General features: G+C 52.4%; 2 protein-coding genes across 4 annotated transcripts in view; one reads left to right on the top strand and one right to left on the bottom strand.

The window, feature by feature from the left end:
- Nucleotides 1-1,681: 1,681 nt before the first annotated feature.
- Nucleotides 1,682-7,612, top strand: ZNHIT3 (zinc finger HIT-type containing 3). 3 transcript variants are annotated; one of them, XR_013968163.1, is made up of 6 exons: nucleotides 1,750-1,869; nucleotides 1,989-2,020; nucleotides 3,729-3,815; nucleotides 4,803-4,883; nucleotides 6,271-6,571; nucleotides 6,948-7,612. XR_013968163.1 is itself a non-coding variant. In XM_080826420.1 (5 exons), the coding sequence occupies exons 1-5, from the start codon at nucleotides 1,784-1,786 to the stop codon at nucleotides 6,450-6,452; spliced, it is 681 nt and encodes a 226-aa protein (XP_080682546.1). In that variant the 5' UTR covers nucleotides 1,682-1,783; the 3' UTR covers nucleotides 6,453-6,846. The 3 variants fall into 3 exon arrangements, 2 of the variants coding, with proteins under 2 accessions (XP_080682546.1, XP_080682547.1); XM_080826420.1 differs by lacking the exon at nucleotides 6,948-7,612 and having other exon boundaries at nucleotides 1,682-1,869; nucleotides 1,989-2,233; nucleotides 6,271-6,846; XM_080826421.1 differs by lacking the exon at nucleotides 6,948-7,612 and having other exon boundaries at nucleotides 1,713-1,869; nucleotides 6,271-6,846.
- Nucleotides 6,667-15,097, bottom strand: part of MYO19 (myosin XIX) — a 30,065-nt gene continuing 21,634 nt past the window's right edge. The window contains exons 18-24 of the mRNA XM_080826413.1: nucleotides 14,433-14,503; nucleotides 12,544-12,647; nucleotides 10,749-10,915; nucleotides 10,485-10,614; nucleotides 9,293-9,378; nucleotides 8,330-8,632; nucleotides 6,667-7,419 (exon numbers count right to left, since the gene is read on the bottom strand). Coding sequence (XP_080682539.1) covers nucleotides 7,291-7,419; nucleotides 8,330-8,632; nucleotides 9,293-9,378; nucleotides 10,485-10,614; nucleotides 10,749-10,915; nucleotides 12,544-12,647; nucleotides 14,433-14,503 — 990 coding nt within the window. The 3' untranslated portion in view covers nucleotides 6,667-7,290. The remainder of the gene's footprint in view (nucleotides 7,420-8,329; nucleotides 8,633-9,292; nucleotides 9,379-10,484; nucleotides 10,615-10,748; nucleotides 10,916-12,543; nucleotides 12,648-14,432; nucleotides 14,504-15,097) is intronic.

The raw sequence follows: 15,097 nt of genomic DNA, 5'->3' as shown, positions 1-15,097 counted from the left end.
AAGAACCCCATTTCTCCCTTGATCCTGTTTTCTTTCTTTCTTTCTTTTTCTTTTTTTTTAAGATTTTATTTATGTATTTGACAGAGAGAGACATAGCGAGAGAGGGAATTCAAGCAGGGGGAGTGGGAGAGGGAGAACAGTCTTCCCACGGAGCAGGGAGCCTGATGTGGGGCTCGATCCCAGGACCCTGGGATCATGACCTGAGCTAAAGGAAGACGCTTAATGACTGAGCCACCCAGGCGCCCCGATCCTGTTTTCCACCAGTAATTCGGAGTTATTTTGTTTTGAAGGTTATAGCTGTTTGTAAATACCTGTTTGTTGGTCTTCCTGGCTAAGTGCTGGGCAAGGCCAGTGGAGGTCGCTGTCAGAAGTGTCTCCAAGGAGGGAGGTAGATACCGGGATGGAATCTGAGCGAATCTGGAATCTGGTCCATTCATGCCACCCAGCAGGCCCCAGCCTGCAATCATTGAGACTCTGGCTCCCCTCAGATTACAAACATTTTTACACATGGTCTTTTCTCTGCTTCTCAGCAGCTCAGGACACCAGGCCTGCACATCCACACTAATAGGTGAGGGACCTCAGAGACTGTAGAAGTCACATAGCCAGGGAGGGGATTGAGCCAAGACTCGAACAATTGCTTTGATCCTACCAGGTTATCTGCAAAAACAATGACAATCATGTGGAGCCTTTATAGTAGTGAAATCCTGAGGGGTAATGGGCTCAACACAAGGGAGGAGGGACTTGGGAGTGAGAATGACTTATGGCCCTAGGTGTGCGGTGGCAGCCCTGGTTGGGCTGGGCAGTGTTAAGGGCTTCAAGGAGGCACAGGCTGCTAATGAAACATGACTGTTCCTAAAGCCTGAGGTGCCACTCAAGGCCCGTCACAGTTCATCTATCTGGACTCATTAGGCCAGGATCCCCTCCTTTGGGCCAGAGCTCACTCATCTGTTCCATGACCAAGCCATCCCACCCACGGCTGGGACTAGGGTGAGTTAAGTGAGGAGCCTAGAATGCAAGCTTTGAAGAGGCATTCGCTCTCTGGGCCGTGCAAATGCAGGCTAGCACCGGCAGGACCCTAAGACGGTCTCTTCTCCCTCCTGCCACCACTCTAAGCTTTGAGCTCATAGAGGGGAGAGACTGCGCCTGCTACTGCCTTGAGGCCCCCAGCCCAGCATCTGGGCTGTGCAGTGCTGTTGCTTGGAGCTCAATAAACATTAGTCAGCGGTCAAGCCTCAGCTTTCTTTCCTGAGAGAAAAAGGGCTTAAGCAGGGAAGAGCATGTGTGTATCACTCAATCTAACCGATTCTGGACCAGGGTCTGGATTTCTCATTTGCTAGATATAAGCAAATGGAATGCCGAGGGGGAGGACCCCTGGGGAGGACCCAGTGCCCTTGCAAGAATTAGAAAGTCTAAGTCAGGGGCGCCTGGGTTGTTCAGTGGGTTAAACGTCTGCCTTCAGCTCAGGTCATGATCCCTGGGTCCTGGGATGGAGCCCCGCGTGGGACTTCTTGCTCAGTGGGGAGCCGCCTTCTCTTTCTCCCTCTCCCTGCCACCCTCCTAGGGGCGACTGTGAAACCTACTCCGGGAAGCCGAAGGATCGAGTGTATCTACTTTCTACTTATCAGGACTGGAGCAATGAGCAAGGTCAGTCCATTGCTTTTGACTGCCGGTGAGTGCTGCGCGCCGATTGGTCCCGGTTAAGGAAGCGAGGAAAAAAGGGCGTGCACGTGGGACTCCCGGTCAGGGACTGGCGCGTCCGGTGAGAAGAGGCCGTGGAGGGATTATGGCGTCGCTCAATTGCAGCGCCGTCGTCTGCGTGATTTGCTTGGAGAAACCCAAATACCGCTGCCCCGCCTGCCGTGTGCCTTAGTGAGTGCGGGGGTCGTTGGGAAGGGGACCGGGCGGGGCGGCGGGGGTCCGGGCGGGGACCCCGGGAGGGTCCGCGCGACTTCCCGGGCTAACGCGGCCCGTGGCCTCTGTTGTTGCAGCTGCTCCGTGACCTGCTTCCGGAAGCACAAAGGTAAGGCCCCGGAGTCTCCCCGCGCCCCTGAGCCGCCCCTCTCCTCGCGTGGGCAGCCCCCACGTCCCGCCGCGTCTCTCCCGGTCTTGCCTCCTCCAATCCTGTCGGAGCCCCAGGGGGAACCTCTGCCTGTGAATGCTTCCCGGGCCTTGGACCAGTCAGAAACTTCTGCTCTGCCTTTCCTCCTAGAGAGCGCCCCCTCCCCCAAAACAGGTGACTGCTTTGGCCGTCAAAGTCAGCCCTAGTAGTTTCTTAGTATTCTCAAAACTGCGCTGGCTGCAGTTAACAGAACTTTTTTTGTTCTTTAAATGCCTGGCTAGGAACAACGAGGTGGGTCTGTTTACCTTAAGGGGAGATTAGTGCTGTTAAATCTACATTTTAACTCCAATCTGGAGCCTCCTCTTAGCCCTCGGGGACCCTTTCCCATGACCTCATGCTGAGTAGACTCTTCGGTTATTAAAGTGCCTTACAGGTTTTTTGCCTGTAGCGTGATCCCTTGCCCTCCTTGACTTAGAGGTATGTTTCAAGCTATAGCACTCCCCCTGCTGTTTTTGTTTTTTACCCTCGTATTTCTGGAGCATTTTCAAAGGAAACTTTCCTGTTCAAGATAGAAAGAAGTAGAACTGCTTTGCTGGAAATAGGGTTGGGGAGCCGGGTTGGTAAGCTTTGCTCTGGCAGTGCGTCCCCGAGTGGCCCCCTAAGAACCCCTAGGGCAGTACGGGGCAATCTGGAGCTCTTCACTGTGTGGCCCTGCTGCGGCCAGGGTTTCTCCTAAAATGCAGGTCTGAGTAATTCACTCCCTTGTTGAAAACTCCAGTCTCTCTAGCAAGGGAGGTGGTGGTTCTTAGCTTGTGTATTGCTCTCCGTATGGAGACACATTGTGAGAATGTTTGTTGTGACAGTAGCTGAGGAGGGTTGGGGGCACTTGTGGTAATTGGTGTTGGTGCAAATAAACATCCTGTGGAGTGTGAGACCATCTCACACTGTTAAAAGACCTTTCCACCCTGAACATCACAGTGCCTTTGAGACACTGGTCTTGGGAAGAAAGGGCAGCCTCCCCTGTGGCCCTCTTCTGCTCTTGCTTACTCCACTTGAATCCCAGCCACCTGCCAGTCCTGCCCTGTCAATCAGCTGCTAGTTGCCTATCACTGTCCTTGCACACGACCCTATTCTTCCAGGGTTCTGGTCCAGCTGTAGACCTCTCTGTCAGGAATGCTCTTTCCACCTGGCAGCGCCTCCCCTTTGTCTTCCAGTCCTCTCAGGTGACATCGATCAGACTCTTATCCAGGTCTCTAGCTGCCATCCCTAAGGCTTAATCCCTTCAGGTGGGCCTGATGACTTTCATCTGTGTCATCCCAGTGGCACGTGGTACATGCAAATTTGGTACCTGAAACTGCTGAGAAAATCGTTCGCTAATTGAAGTCAGTGTGTCACTTAGGGAGAGCCCAGTGAGGTTAGGCTGGGTAAGGAGGATGGGGACAGCTTTCAGGCTCGTGAGGCCTGCTTCTTCCATTCTCTGCCAGGCCCAGGGTTGCTTGTTTTCTCAGTGCTGCCCTTTGATAGGATCCCTCACTTTCTCTGCATCCATCTCCACCCCCACCACATCCCTAACTACATACATGTTTCCTACGTAGAAGCTGGCTTGGTGGGGCAGTGTGGCCTTGTCATTGAAGTAGAGGTGATGTGCATCTGTTTGTGTCTCTTTCAGAGCAGTGCAACCCCGAAACTTGTCCTGCTGAGAAAAAAATAAGGTCCGTTGTTACGGCAAAAACTGTAAAGCCCACAGAAAACAAAGGTGGGTTGCTTGACTTCAAAAAAACTAACCTTGAAAGGGTTTCAAGGTAATAACTGAAAGGAAAGAGATGTGGGTTGGGACAGGGAGTCAGGAAAGATGGCTTCATTAAGAACAGCTTCCGTAGCCCAGAGCACCAGGAGTGGGGGCCCTTGTTGTGTAGTCTAGAGCAGCCCGAGGGCACTGTTAAGGACAAGAAAGAAGAGGGTGAGAGGCAGCTGGCTGTGGTGTTCGGTGGGCGGGGGGGGGGGGGGTACCGTGCTGGCAGGAGCCTTCTCCAGTCATGGCTTCAGGTCTCCCTCCCTGAGCCTGGCTGGAGCATCTGTTCACCTGAGCCAGGCTCATGTGGGAGGCTGTCTTGGGCCAAGCTCCCCTTCCTGCTGCTGGGGGTGCCTCCCAGCTTATTGTGGGAGCGCGCTGTCATCCCAGCCATCTCTAAGACTACAGTCTCTCCAGGGTGTCAGGCACCATGCCAGCCCCTGAAGGTAGCCCCTCCTGGTGCCAGCAAAGAGGTATTGAATATTCACAGCATGGGATAGCCTATTTCTGCCCTTTGAGAAACCTCCCTTGTTGGGTTTAGGCAGTGTCAGAAATTTTTGACTATATTGAAAACACAAGGTATTCATGTTAGCAGGTTTTTACCGAGCACCGAATTTTTTGGCCCCTGACAGGGCTGGAGCCATAGTGAGGAGAGCTGGGGTGATAGGGATTGGAAAATCAGGCTCCTGGCCTAAAGACCAGACAAGCACATAGAACAAGCATGTGAACACACTAGGGTGCATTTGTTAAACTCCCCAATTCTTGGCTTCACCCTCCTTCCCCAAAAAGAGGAATGTTGGTAAAGTCACGAATTCCAGACAAGGTCAATTTTGTTTTGTCAGTACCTGCTTCCCCTCGCTACTGTCACCGATGTGCACTTTTATCTGTTGTTCAAGTCTGGCGTCCAGGCTTTGTTTCTAGTCATAATTAGTTGTGCTCTGTGTTCCTCAGATGACGACGACTCTGTAGCTGACTTTCTCAATAGTGATGAGGAAGAGGATAGAGTGTCTTTGCAGAATTTAAAGAATTTAGGTAAGTGTGTGTGCTTGCTTCTTCATCAACCACTAATCTAATTCAATGTATAGTCTGATTTTTTTTTTAAGTTACTAAATACAGGTGACCCTTGAACTGCACAGGGGCAGGGCTCCCCTTCGTCCACCCTGCAGTTGAAAATTTATCTTCTGACTCCCCCAGAACTTATCCACTAATAGTCTACTGTAGACCGGAAACCTTACCGATAACTTAAATCGATTAACACACATTCTGTATGTTACATGTATTACATGCTGCATTCTTACAATAAAGTAAATGAGAGAAAAGACAATGTTAAGAAAATCATGAAGAAGGGAAAATACATTTACAACACTGTATTGATGGGAGAACACTGTGTAGGAGTGGACCCGTGCAGCTCAAACCTGTGGTGTTCAAGGGTCCCTGTAACGGAGTGTGGTATGCAGAGCCCTTTGGCCACTTGACTCCGTAAACACTCGGGGCGGCTTCCATACCTCCCTGCCTGGAATCCTGCTGGTTTTGTGGGTTGGCAAAGTTCCCCCTCAAGGCTTGGTTCAGGTTACCCTTCCTTACCACCTTAACTTTCCTTGACCTTTTGTCTTTCTCAGAAGCAAGCACTTTCACCTTCCCATGGGGCCTGGAAATACACCACTCATACTTGATCTTAACTTCTCCCACGCCGGCCTGTAGGGCAGGGGCCTGCATTTACTCCCACCTCCCCCGTGCTTTGTATGTGGTCTGGTCACTCCAGCAGACAGATTTTTAGAGGGACACAAGTGTTCATAACACCTGGCGTTTTCGTAGGCCTGCGAGGTCAGGCCTGGGGCAGTTCTGTGACACGTGTGATGAACGGGCCAGTGTGGTTCCTGCATGTGGGAGGTTTTGTTTCTGTCGCCTGAGGCCCACCCTGCTGTGCACCCAGTCCCACAGCAGTGAGGCCGAGGGCAGGCGTGGACAGTTTTGTAAACTGTGAGGCAGTAGGCAGATGTCTGTGTCTGTTCATTGCTACCAAGGCTGTGGTGCGAGGGCCACGTGCTGGCTTTCACAGCGCTCAGACTGTTTGGTGTAACTCTCCTCACCCAGGAGAACCTTTAGGCCCATGAAAAACAGAATGTGCCAACAAATTCATGTTGTTTTCTGTGTATGTGCTGGTATTTTTCTCCTAGTTGAAATGGCATAAAGTTAAACTATAGAGATGCTGAGAACAAGAATTTGACAGCCTTTAACTAGGAGATCAGCTGCTCTGGTGACCTCACCTTGTTAACATGGAGCATGGGTTCCATTCTAGGGTTTAAAGGTTTAGGGGATGCAGCACCCTTGACGTGTACTACACTGGACGCATTTAGCTTTTAGCCGTCTCCATCTGTCCCCACTTGAACCCACATCGGCTTTCTCATTCGTTTTTCAGGTGAGTCTGCAGCACTGAGAAGCCTGCTGCTCAACCCGCACCTTCGACAGCTGATGGTCAGCCTCGATCAGGGTGACAACAAGGCGAAGCTCATGCGAGCCTGCATGCAGGAGCCCTTGTTTGTGGAGTTTGCGGACTGCTGTTTACGGATTGTGGAGCCATCCCGGGAGGAGGATTTGTGAGCTGGACTCCCGAGCTGCTTGCTGGCACGTGCGCGTGGTGCTTGCCCTGCCTGTTGCCCCCAGAAGAGCTAGCGTGGGGCCCTCGGCCACGGTGCTGACTTCCCGGCCGGCTGCACAAGGTCTTTGCCTCCGGCACTGTGGGCGTGGGTTTCAGACAAGAGGAGGATACTCAAGATGACAAACCCTTGATGGAGAGAGAACTTGACATTCAGATGCTGGTGTTTAAATGTTTTAATTTTGGTACAGTTTAGACATCACATGATCAGTCAAGTTTCATACCCATTTGAGTTAAAACTTGCTCACTGTTGGTAAATAAAATCAGAATATGGTAATTCTGTGGTAAATTGTATTGTTCATCCTTCTGTTACATTATTACATTAAATAAATCAACATTAAAAATAGTGAGGTTTTGTTCCTTTTAAAGGAACTAAATGCAAATATCCTAGTTGAAATTTGGGGGCTAATTTCAAGCTGACCCACCTGTTCTGTTTGCAGGGAATCGGGGTGCCCCACTGTAGTGATGGACTGCCCTGCTGCGTTGGATCAATGAAGGTAGTAAAATGGGGGACATCCTCTGTGGCTCCGAGGTTTCTTAGCCCTGATTTGCTAACCAGCCCTACACCTGTCAGGGCCCGAGATGTAGAGGGGAGCCCTAGGCCCCTAGTGCAGGGGCTGCAACATGTTGCTTGGTCACAAGTGCTTGGAGTTGCTGTGGGAGTAGTTTGCAGCTCTGTGTGGATTAAATGTCTTTGGCAAGGCAGCTGGCAGGAAAAGGCCTTGTAGACACAAAGGCACCAAAGGATTGCCCAGCCAGGTGAGGCTAGAAGGTGAGAAGACCTCACCCATGGCCCAGGCTGTGTCTTTCCAGCAGAATCTGATTAAAGCCAGTAACACTGTAGGGTGAGGGTTCAGGGCAGATGTCCGCGTACGGTAGTGGAGACTTCCTGCAGTGGAACTTGATCGAGCCCTAGGGAGAGAGAGAGACTGCTGAACACCAGATCCCAGGAGTGCGAGCCCTCTCGGTGCCCCATAGCACCTGTGCTAGAAACACAGAGGTGTGGACAAGCACTGATAGCAGAGTCCCAGCAGGAGCAGGATTGAATGCAGGCTTTTTGCTCATTCTAAACAAGTGGCAAATTAAAATACAACATTTCAAATTCGTTCAGTGTGATGTATGAGCGAGCTCTCTCCTTTAAGAGTGTTGCCTGTCACAGTCTTAAGACTGCTTAAAACGGGCAAACAATCCCACTGTTTATCTGGCTGACCCATGTGTTGTCACGGAGATCTCTAGGTTCCATCCTACCGTAATTCCTCAGGTATGGAAACTCGCTGTTTCCTTCCTTCTGACTTGTGTCACTTAACCCTGCTGGGATCCCATGTGGCAGGTTGAGCATTAGCCCATTATGTGTGTGGGCTGAGTCTTTCCTCTGGCTGCCCATACTATAAAAACAGCTCTTGGACTACTGACTTACCTGCTTCTCATTTGCGCAGCTGGAGCAGGAGATAAAGTAATAATTTGAGGAAAATAGGATGCTAACTTCAGTAATATTTGAGACAATAAGCTGTCATCACAACCCAAATTTCTAAAAAGTGGGACTAATTAAATGGAGATTTCAGAGGAGAAGCCAGAACACTTAGAGGCAATTTTTAAAAAGTGGAAGGGCTCTGGGAAATCCTGAGTTGTAATGATGGAAACCACCCAAACCTGCAGCCAGCTGGGAAGCTCAGGCTTCTGGCTTCCAGAGCAGGGTCAGAACAGCTCTTGCCTCAGTCCTGCTCCTGCTGTGGAGTTGGGCTTTGGCTCCTGCCTTCTACAAGGAGGTGTGAGGGACCCAGAGCTGTTGTGGGCAGGACTGTTGTCCCGTCACACAGCTTACCTGAGGCAGCGCTCGGATGGATGTGACACCAGCTTGTCCTTGTGCTGTCTGGACCGGGTAGCTACTAGGGTTCCCCGAGGGGAGCTGGAGGCAGGCCCAGACCACCAGCTTCCTCTGAAAGCCTCGGACCCCCACAGCTGCGTTGGCCAGGACCAGTCCCAGGGGCCAGAGGCGGATTATTGCTGCCAGGAGGCTGGTCTGTGTCTGTGGCAGCAGGAAGGAGCCCGTGGGAAGGGGAACTTGAGAGAAGTGTTTTTCTTCCATACCATCCAGTTCTTTCGAAGCAAGGAAGGCCATTCCAATCTTAAAAAAAGAGAATGCCACTTTATAGCTTTCAGTCTACTAGCTCTTAATGGAAACCCAGACTATAATAAGATAGCTCAACAAGGTGACCTGAAGGGCACAGGGCTGTTGAACAGCCGGATGCTTTCAACCAGATGGGTGCCTTGTGGCCAAACATCTTTGTGCCCAAGGCACCTGTGCTCAGGCCTTACATTTGCTACTTTAAAAATAACAGCCTTGGGGCGCCTGGGTGGCTCAGTCGTTGATCGTCTGTCTTCGGCTCAGGTCCTGATCCCAAGGTTCTGGGGTCGAGCCCCGCATCGGGCTCCCTGCTTGGCGGGAAGCCTGCTTCTCCCTCTCCCACCCCTCCTGCTTCTGTTCCCTCTCTCGCTGTATCTCTCTCTGTCAAATTAATAAATAAAATCTTTAAAAAAATAAAAAATAAAAATAAAAATAACAGTCTTGAGATCTAATTGATACACTGTAAAATTCACCCCTTGAAAGTGCAGAATTCCATGGTTTTTAGTATGCTCCCAGAGTTGCTGATGCTGCCCTTTCCGCACCCCAGGCACCCCAGGGGACAGGTGGTGTCCAGTGCAGTGCCGGGTGGGTGCTCTAGCCCAGGGCCGCTGGGTGCCAGCCGGCCACCACTCGTCCTGCCCTCGGGAGTCCTATACTCACTCTCCACTTCCGCCACGCACGCTTGATGACTGTCGCGGCTGTGTGCAGCCTCTGCACGTGTTTCCGAGCTAACCAGGAACGGATGGCTGGCAGGTTTGCCCAGAAACAAGAAAGTAAATGAAACGTTGTTAGAACTCTGCAAGCCTGGCCCTGCAGCCATGCCAGAGCTGCCCAGAATCCGAGCCTCCTTGGTGAACGGCCCGCCCGAGCTGCCACCTACAGGAGGGAACAAAGGCCCTCTGAAAGCTCTGGAAGGCCGCTCGGAGCGTCAGGCTGGGACAGACCTCACATGGAAGGGCAGTGGGAAGCAGGCTCGCCTCTGCCTCAGGCGCTGTCCGGGGCAGTGCCCAAGGAACAAAGGGGAGATCCTCAGCTCAAGCTGCTTACTGGCCTTAAGAATTCATAAACAGAGACCCCACCATGTGCCCACGATGGTAGACTGATCGTGTTGCAATTTTCATTTCGTTCTTTTGCACTTTATTTTCTCGTTCTTTTACATTCAGAAAAGGGGCTATTCCATTCAATATTAATGCATTTGGATTCTAGAAAACTAAAAAGTTAAAAGATCCAAATCCTGTTATCTGACCAATGCAGAGTTCTAGTTTCCTTACACAATTTTTTTTTTAGGCCTGTAAACACAGAAACACACTTGAGGAAGGTGGCATCGCCCTTGACATGCAGTTTGGTATCCTGATTTGAACATCACATTGGAAGTGGTTTTCCATTAAATTTAAAATACTCTTCAAAAAGACTTCTCGGCTGTATCATAAGGTTGGTTCATGACATAGCCATGACTTTACTACAGTCAGCTATGTGGGTGGTTTCTAGTATTTTCAAGATAAGACTGCTGTGAATATGCTTCCTATGTCTCTTCCTTTAATAAATCAAATCTTCTCAAACTCATTACAAGCCCTGGACCCAGCACATAATGATCTGTCGTGGAAGCAAAGGAAGGTGGCATAAGCCACTCTCTAGGTCTAGGAAAGGGGAATTAAAGGCAATTTTTTAGTCTCTGCTGCCTACAGAGCAGCCTTACTTGTGGTGTGACCTGGTTTCCACTGAACGGGAGAGACAATAGGTGAGGTGGGTTGGAATTCGAATCCAATGCACCATAGGGTCGTGTCATCAATGTGTTGAGACTGAGACACGGCCCTGGCATAAGGGTCTTCGCACAGGCCCATGCGCTTCCTACCTGCCTGGATAAGCACGGCTGCCCGCCTCTGCCTCTCCTGCTTGCGATGCCAGTGTCGCCTCCAGCTGCCCTGGATGCGGCGGGCACACTGCTCTAGCACCTGGGCACGTCTGTGTTCCAGAAGCTCCAGCTGGGAGAAGGGATATCTGCTGAGGGCCTCAGCCTCTCCTCCCACTGCCCCGAAGTGGTTCCAAACCCCATGGTGCTGAGGAGAGCAAGCGGCTGGCTTCGGAGAACTCCCCTCCTCACCATCAACCAGCTTACCATGGAGTCTGTCATGAACACCTTGGTCCTGCCACAGTGAACTGGGGCTGGTGTGGCCTTAGCGGGGTCACCAAGTGTGGCTGCTGCCCGAGTTAGAGCTGGAAGAGTGTGGAGGATGTCCTGGAGGACAGCTTGCAGAGTGGCCACCTCGGTGCACGGAGACCTTTCTGTGGGATGGGAGATGGAGGTCCCATCAGCTCTTGGTCATCTACACACTTCTGTGGACTTGAGAAACCGGTTCTGGTCTCCCCACTACTCCACAGGCTTCTCTGCTCCTGTTCTTGCCTCTAACCACTTCTCCACCCTTTTTGCAGGGAGGCCTCTAGTGTTCTGAGGAATACAGGAATCCCTACTTGTGGCTGGGCCCTGGACTGGCCCACAGCCTCCATTCCCATGGGTCCCCTGGGCAAGCTGGCAAAGGGCACTTGCTGCCTGCACCCCAATCTGGAAACCCAGGCTACTCTGCCAGCATGTGTTCCAAGGCCCCAAACATGCAGAGGGCTGAGCAGGGCAGCTGGGCCGTTCCCTCTGCCCTTGACCCCTCAACTCCCTGCCATGTGAGAAAAGCGTGAACAAATCCCGGTCCCAGGGAGGCCCAACAGGTGCCCCTGCCTGCCCTCCCGCAGCGTGCAGGGCTGGCTCCTATAGAGGATTTACCTGAGGGCTCTGACCACCTTTTGCTGCCCAGTGGCTCTCTGGAGACAGAGGCTGCCAAAGAAGACGCCGCAGACGAGAAACCGCAAAATCAACCAGGGGCGAAGGGGGCTTTGGGCATGAGACACAGAGCAGTAGAGCAGATCACGAAGAGAGGGGAAGCAAAGAAGTGGGGGAAAAGAGTGAAAGGCAAGTGACAAAACTGTGCCCGAGAGAGGAGGGAAAGCAGAACTGTCCCAGGTCTGCCAGGCTCCAGGGCAGGGCTGTGTACATGGGAGCCACTGCTGCTGGGCAGGGGCCTCCCACTCTGTCCTTGGCCTCTTCTTCTTCCACCTGTGCAGGGGGCTTACCCTACATGCTGACAACCCCCAAACTGGAGCCACACGCCAGACCTTCCCTTGACGTTAGAGCTTGCCGAGGGCTTTGCAAATGCCTCCATGGAATGACTCCAGGGACCTGGACCTCAAGTCAGCCCTGTGGGGCTCAACAGCTCCCCCAAACCTCTCTTCCCCACTGGCCAAGCAGTCGGACCAGTTTCTTCCCAGCACTGCTCATTGTGCCCACACCTGTAGCTTGACTCTGGCCAGCATTAATAGCCTCACTCCCATGGCCTGCCACAGGAGCCCACAGTGGTCTCCAGAAAGCATGAGGCTGATGTCACTCTCTTCCTCCTCTGAGGTGCCTCCATCTACCCAGAGAATAAAGCTCGGCTTCTGTGACATGCCTATCACCCCAGTCTCAGCTCCACTTGTTCTCTGCCCTTATGGACAAGCAACTCTGGCCTGGAGTTCCTCACACACACAGTGTTGTCTCCTGCATGCAGCCCTCCATCCAATTACCTGTCATGTGGAATGCTCTTCACCTGGCCAATGCCATCCGTCCTAAGACACCACTTCCTCCAGGAAGCTTTCCCCGATTCACACTTCCACAGCACTACCCACAGCGTTCTGTTCCCAGCTCTGCCTTTCCACTTTCCCCACTGTTTGTCTTCTTTTAGTCTGTTTCCCCTACTGAGCCAAGAACCATGAGAGCAGGGCTGTGTTTTCCTCTGCTCTGAATGCCCAGCCCACCCGAGATGGCTCAGGATAGGCGCTTGGTCAACTGTGGTTGAACATGTGACTAGCACACGGGCCCCACTCACCGGAGTGCCCTTCAGCAGGAGATGGGCTGTGGGGGCCAGAGGATGTGCGAGCACAGAGCCTTCTCAGTACTTCATATCGTTCCACGAAGTTCCGGTGAGGGATCCTGGAAGCCGAGGGAGGCAGAAGAAATGAAGTGACTTCATCTGTGAGCCTGGCACAGAGGTTGTGGCCAAAGGAAGTTCCTTGATTTAATCTAAACAGTAGAGCGAGGCGCTGCCCTCAGAGTGCCCACAATGAATGGATGCGGTGTGGTTCTGGAGGGAGGACTGTGGTCATTCACAGAAGCCAGTGGAGACCATTTTAAACTGGGTCTGCTTTTCCTGCCACGTTGATCTGCCCAAACGGTGTTCGCTCTTTTCGTAGGGGACTTGCGGCTTGCCTCCTTCCAAAGGGGCTTGCAGGCTTCTCCCTAGCTGGATGGCTCCTGGCGCATATGCAGTCAGCCATATCTGTGGCTTCTGACCCCATAGCCTCCCTTGCTTCCTCCTGATTTCTCTGTTTCCCTCCACTACAACACTTAAACTGCTGGTGACACCTTGTATCTGTCTCTACCTCCTCCTCCTGAGTCTGGCTTCTGTCCCCAGCACTGTTCCCATGTGCTTCTTGTTGCAGCCATCAGTAAACACCATGCCACCAAATCCAGCAGTCAGTGCTCTGACTGGCCTTGGGAGGTGCCCAGCTGGCCCCCGTCTTCATGCAGTTCTCTCAGCCCCAGAAGCCCCCGTGAGCCTGGCTTCCTTCTTCACCCACAACTCCTGCCAAGTTGCCGTTGCTGATTTCTCGTCACCTACCCTCTCTATAAATGTGAATGTTCCTCAGGGAACAGCTTCAGAGCACTTCTCTCTCCCCACCATGATTTCCTCCTTGCTCATGATGAGGACAGATGCTCACACACTCTAGTTCCCAAAGCTCTGGGCCCCAAGCCTGTCTTACAGCCACTGCAAATCTGATAAGGTCACGACATTCCTGTCTCTCCTCCCATCCCACCTCCAGCCTGTGCCTTCCCCAGACATCCTATCTCAGGGAACTGCCCCCTGATGCATCCATTAGCCTCAGATGGAAGCCTGGAAGTTTCCTGTGTGACCTGGAAGCTGACTGCTCCCCTGCCCACACCCCATGGTCAACCAACCCACAATCCTGTTTCTATCAGAAACCATACTCCAATTTCCCCCATTTCACTCCATTCTTCATGGCTGCCCCCTCATCTGGGTCACCGTCCTGCCTGCACACCCCAACAGCCTTCTCAGACATGTCCCTTCCCTCCTACCCCTATGTCTAGCTTCCACACAGCAGCCACGGAGCATGTGAGCACAGCACTCTCTCCTCACAACTTCCAGTGGCTTCCAGGCCCTGTGGACAAACTGCCAAGTCCTTGTGGGGTCTGTGCAGCCGCTCTCCTCCAGGTCTCTATGCGCCCATCACGTTAGCATCTTAGTTCCTAAACTGGGAGCTTTGTGCTTGCTGTTTCCTCCCCCAAACCTTTCCTTAACAGAGGCCTGAGCTGTCTAGAGGGGCCCCTCCCTCAACAGCCCGAAGATTCTTTTCTCCCATTAGTCTACTGAGCAGCATTTTTTGGTTTCTTCCCTAGCACTGATTAACTTTGTACTTCTTGTATGTCCCATAGGAATGTATGCCCCAAGAGGCAGAGGCTCACCTTCCTTATTCACTGACACTAGAAACAGTGCCTGCTACAAAACAGTACACAGAAAGCGAACGGATAAACGAAACAAACGAGTGAAGCCTCTCGAGCTCCAGGCTGACCTCTGCACACCTGCTGCTTTCTCTTCATCTCCACCTCCTGCTCTGGGCTGGGCAGCTCTTGTCACACCCGAGTCCCAAGCTCCACCCCAGCACTGGCCCTGCCCCGTGCCTGGCTCGGCCCACTCACCGGATCGGGAAGCCAGCAGCACTGATGCGGATGGTCTCCACGAGGCCACAGGCCTCCAGCTGGCTCAGGACCTGCAAGAGTGGAGACAGGATGGGCACCTGCGGCACGGGGCCAGCAGGCCAGAAAATACCATTCCTTCTGCCCTCTGAGGCCTTACCATGGCCTTGGTCAGTATGAACCTGCAGGCTGTCCAGAGACGTGGCTGCTGGGGGTCTACTCCTTGGGACCTCAAGAAGATCTCCCTGCTAGAAAGGGTCCGGGTGGCCTCAGGTACCCTTATCGGATGCCTGGCTTTGGATGCAGCTCAGGCAAGTGCTGGTCCTGCTTTTGTCTCAGCCCTCCAGGCAGTGCAGAGGCTCTGCATCACCATGCAGCCCAACCCAATTTGTTTTCTATTTATTTTATATTCTGTGGACAACAGAGTAAATCATAGCCGAGAGGGAGGAGAGATTATACTGTAAAGGTTCTTCGGGACCTGAGTGGAGAGATCCTGGCCTTCAACCCTAGACCACTTGGCTGTGCGACCCGCTCCAGCACTGTGCAGCACTCAGACCTCATCCACACCTCAGAGCCCCATACCCTGAACAAAGGGCAGCTGCTGGCCGACTGCATTCATGCAAATCAGCAAAAACTTGACAGAAATGGCTGCACTGTGCTGACTCTAA

This window comes from Martes martes (assembly GCF_963455335.1).
Source record: "Martes martes genome assembly, chromosome: 16".
NCBI classification, from domain to species: domain Eukaryota; kingdom Metazoa; phylum Chordata; class Mammalia; order Carnivora; family Mustelidae; genus Martes; species Martes martes.
This window is presented reverse-complemented; position numbering and strand designations above follow the sequence as displayed.